The sequence below is a fragment of the Lactuca saligna genome, chromosome 1, assembly GCF_052625555.1.
Source record: "Lactuca saligna cultivar CGN05327 chromosome 1, ASM5262555v1, whole genome shotgun sequence".
Lineage (NCBI taxonomy): Eukaryota > Viridiplantae > Streptophyta > Magnoliopsida > Asterales > Asteraceae > Lactuca > Lactuca saligna.
Window position 1 is genome coordinate 56,535,453 of NC_136417.1, and position 20,524 is coordinate 56,555,976.

Here is a 20,524-nt window from a genome sequence, read left to right on the forward strand (position 1 = left end):
TGTAGCCATACATTTTCACAAATCCTTTTTATAAAAAACTGATTCAAGAGCACATAATCTTAATCTTGTAACTCGGACATTTCATAAAACTGTCCAAATAAATTCATCAAAGCTTTTTCATAGAATGCTTACACGTTCATCATCTCATGGCTGCAAGAAGTGCCAATTGGATCAGATTTGCATCTTATAACTACAGGTCAAAGATAATAGAACATTGTTGTTTAAACAACCAATCGTTGTATTAATTCAAGTATCAAACATAATTGGGGGTGGCGTTGGGTGGTGTTGGAGCCGATGCCACCTTCCCTCCACGCTCGGACCGACTGTTCTCGGCAAACTTAAGACTTGCTTGGTGCATCCCTTTCTGTTTCTCCTCCTCCGTCCATTCAGCAACATAATAATTCTCTTCACTACCTTTGACGATGTCTTGACTGGCCGGAAGAAACATACTTCCCCATTGTGGGAAGTGAACAAAACTTACAGGAAGTGTACAAAGTATGATCATGATACCCATATAAGACAACCCTTTGGCAGTCGAGAATGAGGCAGACGCAAAGAATATCAATTGGGTTAGTCCTGATCCAAAGTTCCCTCCGGCACCGGTCATACCAGAGATGATACCCATTGATCGCCGGGAAATGAAGGGAACGATGCCGAAGGTGGCTCCGCATGCTGCCTGTGCACCGATGGAGAAGAGCATCATAAAGGTGATGGCTAATGGTAGCGAGTTTACTAGGCCTAGGAAGACACAGCAAACGCCGCCAGCTGTTTGGAGTAGCCATAGGTTCCAGAGTCGACCTCTCATTCCCCATCGTTTGGCCATGTAATCCGATGTGAACCCACCAAATGGACGAGCTAGGAGGTTTGCCATTCCGAAGCAGGCCGCAATGATTCCGGCAAGGTGAAGCTTTAGATCAAATCTGTAGATATTTCAATGGATTTATTTAATTGCACATGTATAATTAAACTTTTGTGCAGTGTAAAACAAATCCAAACCTGTCATAGAAGTATTCTGCGATCACATTGTCAATGGTCAACTCGACACCCATGGAATAACCGTAGAGAAGTACAAAGATCCATGTTCGATAGTTTGTCACAGCATACCACAATACCTACAAACGAGAAACAAATTAGAGACAAAGAACATACGTATACGATAAATGAATGGTTAATGATTAATGCTAATTAGATATGAAGGTTTACCTTGCCGAATTTATCTTTGGCAACATCACCCTTCTTCTGAAGAGCACCCAGATTACCATCAGGCAAATCTTGACCAAGAGTCAACACAAATATCCCCATGATTACGTTAAGCCACCCTGGTATGAAAAACGCAATCCTCCAAGCCGTGAACGGCGTTGCCCCGGCCTTCTTGATGATCTCAAACAACACCGGCATCAGGAGTTGCGTGGCTCCACCACCCATGTTCCCCCACCCAGCCGCCGTCCCGTTCACCAGCCCAATGATCTTGCTGTTAAACATGGTGCTCATCCAATATTGGCACGAAACGAACGTAGCTAAAGAAAATCCGATCATGAATCTCACGGCTATGTAGCCACTAGCGTCGCTGACAAAAGACATGCAGAAGACGGTAGGTGCTGACATCATGATCAGGAAAGCACAGCCGTAACGAGGCCCCAACAAGTCGCATACCGCACCCATAACCAGCCTCGAGAAGATACTACCGGAAACGGAGGCAACACCGGCGTTCCCGATGTCAGCTTTATTGAGATCCAGGTTGTCCCGGATGATGGGAACGAGTGGCGCCGCCGCAAAGGTGGAGACAAAAGTGGTGAAGAAAGAGATCCACGAGAGATGGAAGGTTCTCATGTGAGGGTTTGCAAATGAGAACAGCTTAAACACTTTTGCCTTATGTTCAGAGTCCACGGGGAGGTCGAATTTCGCCGTCGTATCAGTGGGCACCATCGGAGACGCAACAGAGAACGCCAGCACTGGTTCCCGGCCGGTGACTCCATGCATCGAGGTGCCCGGAGAACCTTCGATCTCAGGCATTGTATTCTTAGTTCTTTTACTTCTCTCGAATGTGATATACGATTTATATTTGTGTGTTGCTGATGTCTTTATGGAAGAGTGATGATCGTGGTAGACTTTATATAGGCCTCGGGAGAAAAAATAAACAAGAATGTCTGACTTTTTCAGAAGGGTTCATATTCCTAAATATGGTTAATTAAGGGGTTGACAAATGAGAAGGGTTAAGGTTGATAGCTAGTGGGGATTCCCAAAAGGTTGTGATCACTTCTGTATTCTAAACGAACCCCGTTCGCCGCATCCCATTCTCTACTGTTTAGGCTCACCAGATATCCCAAAAGATGCTTATTGCACCAGTTTATAAACATCAGTTGGAAATAGAAGAAAAATTACTAAAATCTATTTGATTCTTGTTTAACGAATTTTGTTAGTAGATTTATAAGTGGCCTAGTTATGAAAAGTTTGTCAACTACATTAAAAGTAAAATAAGTTAATATGTTTGCGCCATGGAATAAATATTACGCATGCTTAAATAATCTATACGTATAACTAAATCAAAACAATACTTACTAGATAAATTAATATTACGCATGCTTAAATAATCTATACGTAATTTTATGACATGGACACTACAAGAAATATACTCTTTAGCGGCGACACTATTACCGGCGACAAGGGGCTTTACCGGCGACTTTAGATAAAGTCGCCGGTAAAGCCCCTTGTCGCCGGTAATAGTGTCGCCGCTAAAGGGTTGTCACCCAAATTCGCACTTTCCCCCTCTATTGCATCTCAACCGTTCGATGAGATATCCAATCCAACGGGTGGGGTGCCTTATCCTGTCAAACCTAATACCGGCAACACAGATGTCGCCGCTAAAGGTTAAAAAAAGTCACCGCTAATAGTCCGCTAAAAATGACGCGGTACCCTTCCCTCCAGTTTGTCGCCGCTATTATTCATTGTCGCCGGTAAAGGCCATGTTGTCGCCGCTATTGTCTGTCGCAGATAAAAAAAAAACGCACGCAGATAACCTCCCTTCTTCATTTTCCTTTCTGTTTGCTTCCAATTTCCTTCACCATCTCGCCGATTTCCTCTTCAATCTGCTTCTTCCCTGCAAATTTCTCCCCACATTGTTCCAAGCAATGGTCTCTAGGTGTGGTTAAAGCTTTGGGATCAATTTCTACCTCCATTTCTTGAAGAAAGGTAAGTTTTTATGATGATTTCATTTTTATTTTGTATGAATTTCGATTTGTAGCTTTATGTAATGATTGAATGATAATAAATTGTTCATATTTTTGTTTTTGGTGGTATTGTTTTGGATTAGAAGCAAGTTATTCAATTTTTTGTATGTGGTTATTGAATTGCAATTAGTTGTATAGCTTCAAGTTGTATCTATATGTGAAATTATGTGAAAATTGTCATATGTGAAAATTAGATTGTATATTCCGTATTTGTTTGAATATATGTGAATTTGGTATATATATATATATATATATATATATATATATATATATATATATATATATATATATATATATATTCCAATGTATGTGTGCTTGATGTATATGTGGTATATTAGTATTTGGTAGAAATTATATGTATTTGTTATAAGTAGAATGTTATTTTGTGTATGTGAATGTATGTATGTTTGTTGTAAATGTGATATATGATTGTGAAACTTTTGTATTTGGTATAAATAGGATGTTATTATGTATATATGTGAAATTATGTGTATTTGGTCTAAGTAGGATATTATTTTGAGTGTATTTGTATTTGGTGTATATGTGGTATATGTATGTAAAAGTATGTGACTTTCACCTTCTTTTGTATTATGTAAAACTATGTGGTTCTGGTATAAGTAGGATGCTATAATTGAAAAAAAATACATTATTTTTATAATTTGAAAAAAAAACACAAAAAAAAACTATAAATTTGTTTAAAAACTTATATACAAAAACTAGAAAGCTTCTAGTTTTTACCCAATCTAACTCCAAATTAATTAACCAATAAGTTATATAGTTAACTTATAATTGGAAAAAAAAACACAAAAAAAATTATAAATTTTTTTAAAAACTTATATATATATTAATCTCGACGGTAAAAAAAACAACACAACAACATAATATATATGTAAAACTATGTGAATTTCACCTTCTTATGTATTATGTAAAATTATGTGGTTTTCTTATAAGTAGGATGCTATAATTGAAAAAAAAAATACATTATTTTTATAATTTGAAAAAAAAACTATAAAATTGTTTAAAAACTTATATACAAAAACTAGAAAGCTTCTAGTTTTTACCCAAACTAACTCCAAATTAATTAACCAATAAGTTATATAGTTAACTTATAATTGGAAAAAAACACAAAAAAAATTATAAAATTGTTTAAAAACTTATATATATTTTAATCTCGATAGTAAAAAAAAAATTGTTGGTAGATTGTAACAATTTTGTTGTTTTGCGTATGTTGTCTCGTTTTGCTACTTGGTAGATTGTAAAAATTTTGTTGCTTTGCTAGTCGGATATTATGACTTTTGATATTTAATTGTATTTTGGATGTTTGTTTGTAATTTGTGTTGACACTATTATGTTTGATATTTAATAGGATGTTTGTTTTGTAATTAACGTCGACACTATTGGTTTTGAAATTTAATCGAATATTGTTATTACCGGCGACACTTTTACCTGCGATATTATCACCGGCAATGAAAATCATTATTTAAAAAAAATTGAAAAAAAATTACCCGCGACGCTTTCACCGGCGACCCTTTTACCGACGACATCTGTCATTACCAGCGACAAAATTATTAGCGGCGACAATAGTCATTAGCGGCGACATACTAATAGCGGTGACTATTATCATTAGCGGCGACAAACTGATAAATAGTGACGAGGCAGTAGCGGCGATTCAGTACCGGCGACGCGTCACCGCTATTAGTATTACCGGCGACTTTTGGGACTTTTACCGGCGATTTTTGTCGCCGGTAATGACCTTTTTCCTTGTAGTGGGATATAGATTTTCTATAAAAATTTCTCCACAATTCCTTAACATAAACTTCTTCTACAGACTACAATAATTCATAACCTAGATAATTTTCTACACAATTTCAATAACAAAAATCTTTTATATAAAATTTCAGTACACAAATTATTTTAAGATACACAATTTCAATAAGCAAAAATTATTTTAAGATAAAAATGCAGTTCATAAAAAAATCTTTGACCTAACGATAGTTGGAGTTAATGGATGTGTCCCTTAACCAAAGGTTGATAGTGTGTACGTATGTAAGTTGTTAAAAAAATTGTTTACTCAAAATTTTGACAACCTTAACAACTAATAAGTTAATAAATCATCGACAAACAACCTAAACTAATGTTTCATCTAAACAACCTAAACAATAATATGTCATCAAAAAAATCTTACAAAATGAACATAGAGGACTAATATATTGTAAAAAAATTTAAAACATGTAATATTATATAAAAATTTCATCTTAACATCAAATATTTCTCCAATAATTTATATGAAATTACATCCACAATCAATCTGAACCATATTATCTATATATCTATCTATATCATACATACTTATAAAGCTAGCATTTGTTTTTTTTTTGAATCTCATGCATTTGAAACCTTTTTTTTTTTTAATTTTCGCAAACCACATTCATTTGAACCTCTTTTTTTAACTAATGCAACTCAAAAGTTTTCTTAATTATAATTTAACACACAAAAGTTTTATAACTTATATTATGTTTAATTAGCATTTATTGAAAAGTTTACTATAAAAAGGTTAATCTTTTGTATTATATAAAATTTTTCATGTAAGAAGGATTTGAAGATATTGTGATTCAAAAGTTTTTTTTATATAGTTAAATCATTAACAATCCAAATATGATGATTTGAAGAATGAGTTATGTAGCATCGATGCTAAATTCTAATTTTTAATGATTAGGAGCGCCAAAGCTAATCTAGTGCTATAAGTTTATAATTTTTTTTATCAAAAACTCTTATTGAAGTTATATTATTTTAAATATTTTTATTATTTATATATATAACTGATGTTGTGATTGAATAATTAATTATCTAAACATAATTTAAAATATCATTAAAGTAAATAACTATTATAAAACTAAATTATTGAATTTGTTTTACAAATACAATTGCAACCATGTATATATTGTTTTTCTAATTTCCCATCTATGTAACCGTAGTCCATAAACCTATGACCTAACCCTTAAGCTATATACAATGAGTTATAATAAAGTCCAAATCCTAAGCCATTAGCCTTAAGACCTAAGATCTATGTTTTAAGCCTCAAGTCCAAAGCCATATAATCTTAGGCACCACACCTTAACCATTAATACATAAGCATTAGGCCATGAGTCATAAGCCCCAAGCCACAATTTACAAGCCTTATGCCTAATTCCATAAGTGTTAAGGTTTTTGGCTCATGACTTATAGCTTAGGGCGTAAAACATAGGGAAATGGTTTATGATTTTTGGCTTAAGGTCAAGGGATTAAGGCATACGACTTACAACATAAGCCATTAGGCACAAACCATATTCCCTAATCCTTAAACTATAAGCCTTAAGTCCTAATTCCTAATCCATAAGCCATAAGACATTAACCATAATCCATAAGCAATAAGCAAGATGACCTAAGCCATAAGACCTATGGCGCAATAAATAAGCAAAAAACCATAACACCTAAGTTGTAGGCCCTAAGCCTTAAGTCACAAACCATCATCCCTAAGCCCTAAACCATAACTCCTAAGCCCTTAGCCCTAACATATAAACTATAAGCCTTACACCCTAAGTCATACCACCTTTAACCATAAGCTATAAATCATGAGTCATAATATATAAATAATCGCCAAGCCATAAGCACTAATCCATACATCATAAGATTTAATTTGTAAGCCCTAATCCTTTAATAATAAGCAATAAGCTATAAGGCATAAACCCTAAAACCTAAGCCATAAGCATAAGCCTTACACCTTATGCCTTAAGAAATAAGTAGGAATCGTTAAACCATAAACCATAAGCCAAAAACCCTAAGTCCTAATTCCTACACCCTAATCCCTCAATCATACACCCTAAGCTCTAAACCACAAGTATTCATTTGTCAGCAATACGCCATAAGCCATACTACCATAAACAGTAAGTTATAAGCCCAATGCCAAAAGTAATCATGCCTAAGACATATGCCCCAATCCATCAACCTTAATCCACATGCTATAACACATACACCCTAACCCCTAAGATACAAGCCTCAAGCCTAATTTATATGACCTTAGCCACAAACCCCACCCCGGCCCCCACCCTATCCCCAACACTCACCCACAACCATCCATGCTTTTATGATTCTAAAGTTCTCCAAAATTAAGAATTACACCTATCCATACATCTCCACCCCACTCCGACCACCCACATACTTTTAGCCCCACCTACATCCTACCATTAATTCTTAGTTAGGTGTTATTGGGTGTAGGAGTAGGAGTGGGGTGGATAAGTGTTGAGGCTTATATCCACCATCACACCCTTACTCATCTCATGCCCACACCTCACAACTACACACCCATTTACATCCCCACCAATACATACCTTAACCCATACCACTATATAAATAGCTAAGTTGGATGGTTAATACAAAATAGCGAAACATTGGTGCCAATTCAAGAATTACACATGTAATCCCTTAAAATCAGGAACATGGAAAACACATTCTATTAATTATCAATATACCCATGAAACCCCTAAAAAATCATATAATTTTGTCTATTTTGTATAATCAATTTCAATGGATATTTTTTTCTCATTAACTTCCTTAATCAATTGAAAATACAAAATTTCACAAAAAATTAAAACTCCCTCTCATATGTTTGTTTTTATCATTTCACTCTTCTTCTTCTTTTCCGCCAAAACATGCTATAAATTGATTCTTATTTTGTTTTCTGTCTAACATTTGACATCTACCTCACCTGAACCACATCACTTCATTAGTAAGGGTGTGTTTGATTTGGATGTTGATTCGGTCCCCTGAGACATTCAAGGACCAGAACAAACTTGGACAAAAATTAAGTCTTCTTAATATGCCCTGATCTTTTCCTTCACTGAAAAACATAAACTATGAAATCAAACTCCATAGATCATGTCGTCTCTGACTAGACAACCTCCAACTCAGGTGTGAATTCAAGTAATTTGCACCTTTTTAGATTCAAAGTTGGTTACAATTGAATCTAGTTTGCGTTGTTGGCATTTAATCATTGTTAATATTTACGTTTTTGTGACTCCGAAGCAATCATCGGGGTTTCATATTCCGATTAAAGATGTAATTCATTTGTTTTGTACATGTTGACATCACTCCAACTGTTATATGACCAAAATAGGTCCCAAAAGTCAAATTGACATATGACCAAAACTCATTTGATGTATGCAATTCCAACACCTTCAAACGAAAATCAAGATTTTTTTTTTTGGCAAAAAGTATTCCAAAGTCTAATAATAAGTTATGTAGTTTGCATGAGACTTAATGGCTCTATATAAGCCAAATGGTTGACTAGTCAATAAAGAGTATTTTGGTGAAGACTATTCTTTAAATTTAGACATACACTAGTACAGAAAAATAATCATTACATTATTATATTAACACATTCAATTACCATACTATAATTATATTGATCATGCATTATATTTCTTCACCAGACCTTCGATGAAGGTGTTTGACGGTGATCCCAATGCTTTCAAACGATGAAGGACGATGTTTTTGCGTATTCCGTTGAATTTGTGGTTAGATTTATAAATTAAAAAGAATTAATATTATACATTATAAATAAATTAATAATCGAATAGAATATTATTTATTAAATAACAGATAAATTAAAAGTGATAATCCAATAAAAAAGAATTAATCAAAAACAAAAAAAATTAACTAAAAGAAATTAATTATTCAATAATAAAATATTTATTAGGATATAATTATTACATATTAAAAATAATATTTATTAATATATAATGATCCAGTAATAAAGAATCACTCCAATTAAAAAATTAATTACAAGAAATTATTAATCAAATAAAACAATATTTATTAGTATATAAGTATTAAAAAATAATATTCTTAATATATAATAATCCAATAAAAAATCAAATAAAAGAGGAAGTAAAAAAATTAATAAAAGAAATTAATAATTCAAAAAAAAATATTTATTATTAAGTGAATATTGTTTATGAAAAATAATATTTTTTAATATATATTAATTCAATAAAATTAAAAAAAAAAATGATATAGAAATGATCCATAGAATTTAGTTAAAAGACAAAATTATTGAAATAATCTCTTTGAAATGACAAAATCTATAATTCTTCAAAAGTTTAAACCTTAGCGATATATAATTAAAACTATAGGAACAATTTTTGCAACATTATAAATATAATTATCAAAGTTACTATATATTGACTTCTGTTATTAACATAAATTTTTTGAACGTGTCATTAATTATTAGTGACAAAAACAAACCGTTAACAATATTATTATATTTAATTGATAAATTTTTTGAAAAATTATTACTATTAATGCTAAAAATAAATCATTATGTATACGTAAGAATAAGTCAATGATATTAGAATGTCCTATTTAGTTAATTAACATTTATAAAAGAGAATCGACAAACACTATCAAAAATAGATTGTATAGGTTTTTTTAATTAGTTGCATACAAACTAATCTATATTTGTTTTTAGTTACGTTTTGTTTAGTTACATGGAAGCTAACAATATGTATAGGTTTTGTTTAGTTACATGTAAGCTAACAATATATATAGTTAATAACGAATCTCAAACTCTAGTTAACTTTAAATAGAAGTTGAAACTTAACTTTCACAGAATATATATATATATATATATATATATATATATATATATATATATATATATATATATATATATATATATATATATATATATATATATATATATATATACTAGCCGTTACCCGCGCACAGCAGCGGGGACAAATAGCTTCTTTCAACGATATTTTTTTAAAGAAAAATGTTATGTTCCAAAAGAAAGTTCATGCCGTGGGTGAGAGGAATGGCGGTAGTCGTGATAGTGGTTGGTTGAAGGCGGAAGGAGGCAGAGCGGCTGTGGTGGTGGTGGTTATACTGTCTTGGTTACTGGTTAGGGTTCTTCGAGAGAGTGTGCGTATATTTCTTACTTTGAAGGGATTACGAAGATAAATATTATGAGATGGCTTGTTACCAATGTGAGAAAAAAGATCCTCTATAAATTGTTGACATTGACCGCTTCAAATGGCTGAAGTGTTGAGATTGACGGGTTCAATTGCAAATTAATTTTTCTATTAATTTGATATGAGATTTTTAGGGGATAAACGATAAGGTTAAAGTTTTAATATTATTATATTATAAATGGGTTGTACTTCAAGCTTAATAGTTTGGACGTCTTAAAAAATAATATTATTATATTCAATCTATTTATAGAAATAGTTAGATTTCTTTTATAAGTAGTAAAGATATATATATATATATATATATATATATATATATATATATATATATATATATATATATATATATATATATATATATATATAGGGGAAGGCTCATGCAATAATGCAAACTATATGTGAAAATGAAAGAACCAATCGTATATTGCCACATCATTATTCATGTTTTCTTCAATTTATTACTTAAATTTAATAATAAAGGGTAAGATAGTAATTAACATAAAATAGTGATTGAAATCGTTCTTCATATAAATAAACGCCACCAAAAACTGACATATTAATATGAAAATAACTTCTTCCGTATGTTTCTGATCGACAAAAACATCTCCATTAAAATCTTTGATTGATTTATAAGTTACAATATCAAACTGAAGAGATGTCTAGTAAAGAATATGAAGATATTTGTTCTACTTACTTAATTGATAAAGCAAAGGAATCTTCCCAAAATTTAACTATCGGAAATTCAATATTAACGTTAGATGATGTTGATAAAGACAAGTTTTCATTCTGTATAATTACTATATTTTTGATTCTAATATTAAAAAATTATAAATACCTAACATTACAATACTATGATACACACTCATTACATATATTTTTACGATTATACTGAAAGTTAATTTCAACCTTCAAACTGATGTTCAGGATCCGAAGAAAAAAAAAAGTTAATCGTATGATTAATTAGATTTCATGTACTAAATATTTACATATAAATACTAATTTCAATAATCTTTCTGGATATTGGACAGGAAGTAATGAATCGGAAGACTCATTCAATGTTTTAACTATTGAACCTTCAGAATCAACAATCAACAATGGTGATAAAGGCAAGTTTAATAAATATTAACATGAATATTTCTGATGTTATTCAATAATTAAATTTAAGATAGATTATTAAATTCTATAGAACAATTACTAATAATTTTAAAATAAACAAACTGACTCTGAAGTTCAACTTTCAAAAGGAACTACAAGTGCAGCAGCAAAAGAAAAGGATAAAGGCATGTTTACCTAATTTATATTAAATACATAATTATGAACATATTTAATATATTTAAATATTGAGCTTTTTGAATATTTGACAGGAACATCTTACATAACTCAAGATGATGTGTACATTCCACATGTTGCTGAAAATCTCATTCCTAAAAAAGGACAAATTGTGTCAAGTTTAAATGAAGGAATTGAAATGTATAGGAATTATGCAAAAACTGCTGGTTTTGGAATTAGATTAGGAACAACAACCAAATACGGGGATCTAAGTCTAAGGAAAAAACAAGTAAGATGCAACAGATATGGAAATCCAAAAAAAAAAACCATTGATACTCTTACATCCAAACGACTGAAAAAACAGGAAAGAAAATCATATTCTAAGGTCACAGGATGTATGGCAATGATTGGTTTTGACAGAAATGCTGCAACAAATATAATCACTGTATATGCTTTTGAAGACACTCATAACCATCCACTTACTGAATTTAATGAAGAAAACATTTGCTCTCCAAATCATCGTCTTAGTATTTTTGATCAAGAACTAATTGTTAAAGCTTCAACTATCAACATTGGTGCCACAAAAGCACACAAATTAAGAGCATCATTAAAGGGAGGATATGATAATTTGCCAGCCACAAAGAATGATTTCAAAAACTTTTGGAGAGATTATACAAATATTGTTGGACCAAATGATGCTCAATGTGTTGTAGACCAGTTGATAATTCGTAGAGATAATTATCAAAATTTCAATTTTCAATATAAGTTGGATGATGATGTGCTAAATGCTATGTTTTGGGTTGATGAAACAGGAAGAGAAAACTACAATAAGTTTTCTGATGTTATATCAATGGATGCTACTTATAGAACAAACAGGTAAAATTTATATTTATTACATAATATTACATAATAAGGGATAAATTTTACAAATACTTTCAGGTACAATATGATATTTGTTCCTTTCACTGCAATAAACAATCATGACAAGACAATCAACATTGGAGCAGGACTAATATCAGATGAAACAATTGAATCATACTCTTGGTTGTTAGAAGCTTTTTTGTCATCACATAAGAAGAAACCAACAATGATTCTATCAGACATGGATGCAGCATTATCTTGTTCAATAGCAAAGGTGTTTGAAGGATGTACTCACAGATTATGTATGTGGCACATAATGTCAAAAATGCCATCAAAGGTAACAAAAAATTTAATTTAAACAATTACATATAGCTTATGAAAATATACTAATAAAACCAAATTTAACATGACAGATTGAAGCTGACTTAGTTTCAAATACAGATTTCAAGAAACGAATAAATCAACTAGTTTGGAATATGAATATTAAACCAACAGAATTTGAGAACAAATGGGATTTGATGTTGAATGAATTTCAATTGAAGGAAAATAAATGGTTGGCTGATATGTTCAACAAGAGAGATAAATGGATTCCATCCTATTTCAGAGATATACCAATGTGTGGACTTATGAAGACTACATCTCGATCTGAAAGTTCTAATTCCTTTTTCAATGTTTTCTCAAGTCCAACAAACTTACTTGTTAATTTTATGTTCAACTTTGACACTGCACTTTCAAAGCAGCGTCATGAACAAAAAAGATTAGACATTGCATCAAGAGATACTTTGCCACAACTACTATTTCCAAATGAAAATTTGAAAATAGAAAAGCATGCATCATTGGTATACACTCGAGAAGCATTCATAAAAGTGCAAAAACAAATAAAAAAGTCATTCTATCAGTGTTTTCAAAAAAATTCGGTTTTGATTGATGGTCTTCAACAATGCACAATTGTCTACAAAGAACTAAAATCAGGCAAGCGGCCAGAATTTAAGGTATTCATTTATGCTACTTCATTATTATTTTAATTTAACATTATTTATAATTTATAAATATATTTTTAAAATAAAATTTTATTATTACTTCTCAGGTTTCTTTTGATGCAAAAGATGAAACAATTGAATGTGAATGTTTGCATTTCAAATTTTTTGGAATCCTTTGCAGTCATGCTTTCAGAATTCTTATAGATTATGACATTGCCATGATACCTGAAAAATACATTCTGGATAGATGGAGAAAGAACATAGTGGATATTGGTTTTCAAAAGATAAACAAAAAATGGAGAGTGTGCAGTACAGAAATTTCAAATCTCTTGCAGGATGCAACTTCTTTTTTTGAAAAATGCGTTGAATCGGTTATTCATGATAAAGAAAAACTACAAGGATTGGTGAACTCTCTTCAACAATTAAGTGAAACTTGTGGAAAAGATGTTTCTACAAGATCAAGTTCAATTCCCATAAAAGATGTGATTGAAAATATCATTGGAGTTCCAATTTCAAGTGATGTGAAAATCAAAGTACCAAGTGAGATAAAAACAAAAGAAAGTGGAAAGAGGAGTCGAATCAAAAGTGCTGCAGAAAAAGCAATAGCAAAAGCACTTAAACCAAAACGCAAATGCAAAGGATGCAACCAATTCGTCAACCATGATATAAGAAATTGCCCAATAAATCCTTCAAATGTGCTTAGGCCTTTCAAAAAACATCAGTAACTTATATATGAATTTTAAATTTGTTTGTTGTTAAGCTTCTCTGTATTAAAACTATTACTATTAATCGCATTAAACAATTTGAATTTTGAATTACGTACCTATTCTTTTTCCTTCAACATCTTCTCTCCAACTCTTTTGACCATGTCTTTTGACAAATGTACAATTAAAAAAATTAACTCTTTTGACCATGTCTTTCACATACAAACCTTTTCATCTAATAGAAACTTTATATTATACACATGTATATACACGCAACAAATCTTCAACAATGTATAATACTACATAACCTAATAAAATCTTTCATTTATTAGTTAAATCTTTTCATAAATGGAGACATCAAATCAACTTATTTACAATAAATACAAATGTACAATTAAAAATATTAACTCTAATGAGATTGAAAAATATAATATTACATATTACACATGTATATATACGCAACTAATCTTTAAAAATATATAATACTATATTACCTAATAAAAAGTTCCATTTATTGCTTAAATCTCTTCAAAATTTACAATTAGAAAAAAAAAATTAATAAATATAGAAGTCAAATCACTTAAATACAATAAATACATACAACCCTTTCACATACAAACCTTTTCATCTAATATAGACTTTATATATTATACAATAACTACATAGAACCCTTTCACATACAAACCTTATCATCTATTCATAAATGGAGACGTCATATCAACTTATTTACAACAACTACAAACCATTCTATCACATAAAAACCTTTTCATCTAATACTAACTTCATAATTTACATTTAAAAAAAAATTAAAGAAAAAAAATGTAAAAACTATATATAATAACAATACTGTAATCACATTATAACATATAAAAAAAATATTTGCTATATATCAAATTTATAAAAATAGGTAATATATTATTTTGACATACATGTCTTTAGGTTAGTACGTAACGGTTGTTGGTGACTTTTGGAAATGAGCTTAATGACTTATAGATAACTATACAGATGTTATGTTTGAAATGGCTAAGCAAGTTATCTTTGTCTCATTTGTTAATTATGAAACTCTTATCATATCTTTTTTGATAACCCAATTTTGAATTGTTAAAATAATAAACTATTTGAAATTATGATACTTTTTTCGAAATTTATTACTTAAATGATTTCAAAAATCTTTCATTTATTACTAGAATCTATTCATAAATAGAGAAGTCAAAACACCAAAATTACAATAAATACATACATTTCTTTCACATAAAAACCTTTTCATTTACTAATAACTTTATAATTTATATTTAAAAAAAATTAACATAAAAAATATGTAAAAACTATAATCAATAACAACACTATTATCACATTATAACATACAAAAAAAATTATTTTCTATATATCAACTTATTAAAAATAGGTAATATATACCGATTACTTTTATAAAATACAAAAAAAAAAAAAAAAAAAAAAAAATTACTTTCATAAAAAGATAAGTATTATCATCTTCAATGTATAGATAACATCATTAGCTAAACCTACAACCGCCAAAATAGCTATACAACTTTTTGAAGCAAATGATGGCAGAAAATTAATTACTCCTCTACTTACTCCGATTGTTACCGCTATATATTCCTATTACACATAAACATAAACTTAAGGAAGAAAACACATACATTGATGGCTTCTGAATCATCCCTTTGGGTAGTTCGAAACACCTCGGATTATCTTGATCTTTACGACACATATGATATGTTCTTTATTGTTACAATCGTATACTATTAATACTTATATAATATTATTTTCAATATTCATTCAGGGTGGGACAACAAAAACTACTTCACGATGATGCTACATCATGGAGGAAATTTTGAATACTACCCAAATCGCGATTACGATGGAGGCAAGATTGACTATATAGACTTCATCGAGGTTGAAACTTTCTCCCCAAAGGTATTTCAAAGCATCTTAACTTCTTTTGGTTATGATGTTGAGACAACATATGCATACTCTCTAGTCTCCTTTTCTCCCTTAGACGTTGGTCTAAACAAGCTTGCTTATTGGAATGATTTCATTAACTTTGTCAAAAAAGTTAAAACGGAAGGGTTTTTTTTGTGTTCAACAAGTTTATTTGGAGCATAATCAAACCACTGTTACAAACTTCTTCCCAAATACTTTAAACTTTGCAACAAACAGTTATCTGTGCACAAAACTTTATTCATCAGTTGCATCAAATCCAAAAATTACTGTTTGGGAGGCTAGGATCATGCTTTTTGACAAATTCAACTTTTGGATCAATGTTGACAAACTCATTGAAGCTTTGGATTATACCAAGTATCAAGTGAATCTTCTGGGGAAGTAGATGAAGCTGCAAGGTGAAAAGTTGGGAATTTGGAATTTTTGGGCTTTTGGGTTTTTGGGTTTAAGTAAATGGTGTTATTATTAATATTTGGACGTCTTTATAATATGTTTATGTGATCAAACTTTTGGTATGACTGTAATGGGGACTGTAATATATTTTTAAATATTATGTATGGTGGTTGATATAATGTTTATATTATATATTATTGTTGATATCTTACTCTGAAAATTTTAGATATGATGGTTTTAAAAATTATAGATATTATGTACTTATATATGTTAATATTATATATGATTGTAAATATATTAACTTTATAAAAGATTATACATATACAATCAAAATCAAAACCAAAAAAACTTAGCCACACTATTCATATATTATTATAAACTTATGTTCGTAGAAGTACATTACATAAAACCAAAACAAATAACAACCAAAAACAAACAAACATTTATAAAACTTCATAACAAATTGTTCTACTTACTCATTCATAACCATTACTATTAATACTTCTACATAAACATAACGACTTGAATTTTACTTCAACAAATATATATCAAGGACCAAAAGCAGCTAACCTAGCTGCTATATTGATAATGCCTTCATGATACATTACACGCCTGTCATTTGAAGAAATCTTTTGATAATCAACAAGAAGTTGCTCAACTTCATTTTTCATTAAATTTACTTCATTCAATAGAATTTTCATAGAATATCTTCTTCGAAGATTTCTAAGTTGCATAATCTGCTCAACACTTTCCATTTTAAACCCACATCTCTAATGAGCTAAAGGACCACCTTTATAAGTTTCCATATGACGCATCAAAAAAATCCCACAATCATTACTGTTACCTCTTGTTTTCCACGTCATATATTGATCAACAAAATCCATTTCATACATAACTGAAAAAGCCATAAAATGTTTTATGTCTTGAAGATATCTACCAAACATATATTTCTGCATTTAAATATAAACAAAAATTCAATATAATTTATAAAAAATATATACATAACTCATTAATATATATATAAACATTTAAACAAAAAAATACAAACAAACTTACCAGATTTTGAGTTAGATGTGGGTATGGTTTTTCAGAAGATCTATACAAAATGTTGTCCAATATGACAGCTTTGCGGTTTTTAAAATCAAAAACAAACACAAAATAGTGACTGTTTGCACATGCAAAGAACACCTAAATAAACATAAACAACTTCATAGTAAGATACAAACACAAATAGAATAAAATTCCAAAAAAAAATTGAACTTACCAAATCAATTCCTTTTAAATTTCTTCGTTCCTTAGACTCTCCCAAACAATGAAAAACATTTTCTTTAAAATTCTCGTACACATCATCATATTTACATGCTTCACTATGCATGTATGCAGGATCCTAAATAAAAAACCAAAGTTCAATAAACATCATAAAAATATACTAACAACTACTATACATACCAATACTGCTGTCTTGAAGAAGAATCATGAAGGAGTGTCCAAATTCCTAGCTCTCTCATCATAGTTCAACACTTCAACAAAACAATCAATAGTCCCAGAAAAAAGAAATTCTCCTGGATATAAGCTCTCAAACATGTATCTTTCACCACGTTGACCATTTATGCTATGAAAAAGATCATCCCTATTAAAATAAAATAAAAACATTAACTTAAATATTATTTATATATAATATATATATATATATATATATATATATATATATATATATATATATATATATATATATATATATATATATATATATATATATATATATACAAACACATTACATTGGATTCCCACATAAACTGAATAGCCAATTAGACTTGATATTCTCCTCCTTCGTCAAATTACTATCAATCTCAACAGCTCGTACAACAAATGGAGACCTAAGCACTGGAGGTAACGTTTGACTTCTCTTTGGTCTCGATGAAATCATATCTTTCTCAAGAATTTTAACTTTTCCACTTTCATCGCAAGACTTTGGTTCCTTCCCTTTGACTGAATCAGAATTATTCCAACAGAAACAGAATTATTGTCCACATAACTATCAATACCTCGATTAACTTTCGGAGGAGTATATATATCATCCTCAATTCCTAAATTAAAAGAAGGAATACTCTCAACTACACACTTTTCCTTATGACCATCCTCGCAATCCAGAGGCAACTTATTTTCAATAAATCCATATTTCCCAATCAAATTTGCCGATTCATATTTATTAACAACAACACCTAGACTCACTTTTGGAGGAGTATGCATATCATCATCAATTCCTAAATTAAAAGAAGGAATACCCTCTACTATACACTTTTCCTTATGACCACCCTCGTAATCCACATGCAACTTAGTTTCCATATTTCCAGATTTGCCAAACGAGTTTTCCGATCCATATTTATTACCAGCAACGCTGTTGTTAATAGACTGCCCAACATCTAGAAATTCATTAGACTTATCATCACAACTACTACTTTTTCCAGATGACTGAAAAGGATATTCGCATTTATAATTACTATGACGAAAAGCTTTATATACAGAACATAACTCTTTCAGCTTCATTCCATAAAACTCTACTATTTTCAAATTTCCATGCGTTTTAAAGGCTTTATCCACTTTCTTAGACATATCTACTAAACATCACTTCATTTCTGAATGAAACTCCTGATAACAATAAAAAACATAACAAATTATAATTAATATATATAACTTAAATTTTAAACATAAAAACAACATACAAACAAATAAATCAAGTTCATCTTCAAAAATACACAAATAACATTACTTACTAAAATTGATCCTCTATAAACTTCATCAACACTTTCCACTGTAGCAGATGGCCTTCCAAAACCTCCATTAGAAATTTCATTCATTTCTCTCACTTTCAACTGCTCTAAAGTCCAATTATTAATTACTGGATATCTTCTAACCATTAACATTTGCCTACATTGAATCCTATCAACATATAGCAACTACAAAAAAAAAAAAAAATATAATAACAAAATATAAATATTACTAATATTTTAAAAATATTTACTCAAACAACATTAAATTACATACCGTTAGAAAGACACTTGGACCATTGAAGAAGGTCTTAATATCACTTCTACCCCAAATCAACTTTTCCTCTTTTACACAATTTAAAACATACGTACACCAATCAAACTTATCTAACTTATATGATTCAGACAAATACGGTAGAAGCTTCAAATTGCATGCACCTTGTTTGTTACATGATCCAAAACATGTACATACAAGAATAATAAAGTTTGCAACAAACACCATATCTGCTTCACATCGTTCTATTATCTTGTACACAACATCATTTGGAGTAATTAAAGACAACGGCTTCTTGAATTGATCTTTCCATATTTCATACCATTCCTCATTACCTCTTAAATCAACACTATTTAATTGATCAATCCGCATAGGCAGCCCTAACACCCTATTAACATCTTCCCTTGTAACCAAAATATTAGAAACCTCAGTTTTAATAACCATCTCTAAAGGATCAAACGAATCAACAACAAAATAACATAATTTTGCTGGAATACTTTGAGTCTTCATGTCTATCAATGATCCAAATCCTCAATTCCTCACACATTCTTTTTGCTTATGATTCATAGACTTCACAACACCATATATAGAATGAAGAGAAACACGAGAATACAATGACTTTATTTTATCACTATGCAACTTCATTTTCTTTTTAACTTTCTTATCAGCTATATTATCCACCCTCTTCACACTACTACTGGAACCATCCTCAAAATCAGAATCAGCTATATTTACGCCTTTAATTTCAATTGAAGAGAAAAAGCATATTAATATTGATTGTGCGTAAATGATTTCTCCTCAAATAAATACATAAAATCAAAATGAATATATTTGTTCTCATGTCATGTTTACAACGTTTCAGATGTTGAATATATTTTTACGTCTTTAATTTCAATTGAAGAGAAAAAGCATATTAATATTGATTGTGCGTAAATCATTTCCCAACAAATCCCAAACTCTAGTTAAGTTTAAATAACGTTAAACTTCACTTTCACCGAATATACAGGGAAGACTTTTTTTTTCTTCCGAATAATTGTTTGTTTCCCATTTTGGTTTGCTCTCTTCCTTCTAAAGAGACC

General features: G+C 30.2%; 2 protein-coding genes across 2 annotated transcripts; one reads left to right on the forward strand and one right to left on the reverse strand.

The window, feature by feature from the left end:
• Positions 1-232: 232 nt before the first annotated feature.
• On the reverse strand, positions 233-2,071 carry LOC145036675 (high-affinity nitrate transporter 2.1-like). Its single transcript, XM_078985145.1, has 3 exons — positions 1,204-2,071; positions 997-1,112; positions 233-920 (listed from the first exon to the last, which is right to left on the reverse strand). The coding sequence occupies exons 1-3, from the start codon at positions 2,011-2,013 to the stop codon at positions 254-256; spliced, it is 1,593 nt and encodes a 530-aa protein (XP_078841271.1). The 5' UTR covers positions 2,014-2,071; the 3' UTR covers positions 233-253.
• An 8,818-nt stretch (positions 2,072-10,889) lies between these two features.
• LOC145006680 (protein FAR1-RELATED SEQUENCE 9-like) lies at positions 10,890-14,069 on the forward strand. Its single transcript, XM_078965753.1, has 8 exons — positions 10,890-11,022; positions 11,130-11,177; positions 11,263-11,340; positions 11,464-11,514; positions 11,599-12,379; positions 12,443-12,701; positions 12,778-13,356; positions 13,452-14,069. The coding sequence occupies exons 1-8, from the start codon at positions 10,890-10,892 to the stop codon at positions 14,067-14,069; spliced, it is 2,547 nt and encodes an 848-aa protein (XP_078821879.1).
• The last annotated feature ends 6,455 nt before the right edge of the window (positions 14,070-20,524 follow it).

Coding starts and splice junctions, on each gene's coding strand:
- LOC145036675 (XM_078985145.1), bottom strand. CDS start 2,013: ATGCCTGAGATCGAAGGTTCTCCGGGCACCTCGATGCATGGAGTCACC. Junction 1,113..1,203: donor CCAAAGATAAATTCGGCAAG/GTAAACCTTCAT, acceptor TCTCGTTTGTAG/GTATTGTGGTATGCTGTGAC. Junction 921..996: donor GCAGAATACTTCTATGACAG/GTTTGGATTTGT, acceptor AAATATCTACAG/ATTTGATCTAAAGCTTCACC.
- LOC145006680 (XM_078965753.1), top strand. CDS start 10,890: ATGTCTAGTAAAGAATATGAAGATATTTGTTCTACTTACTTAATTGAT. Junction 11,515..11,598: donor AGCAAAAGAAAAGGATAAAG/GCATGTTTACCT, acceptor AATATTTGACAG/GAACATCTTACATAACTCAA. Junction 12,702..12,777: donor TGTCAAAAATGCCATCAAAG/GTAACAAAAAAT, acceptor TTAACATGACAG/ATTGAAGCTGACTTAGTTTC.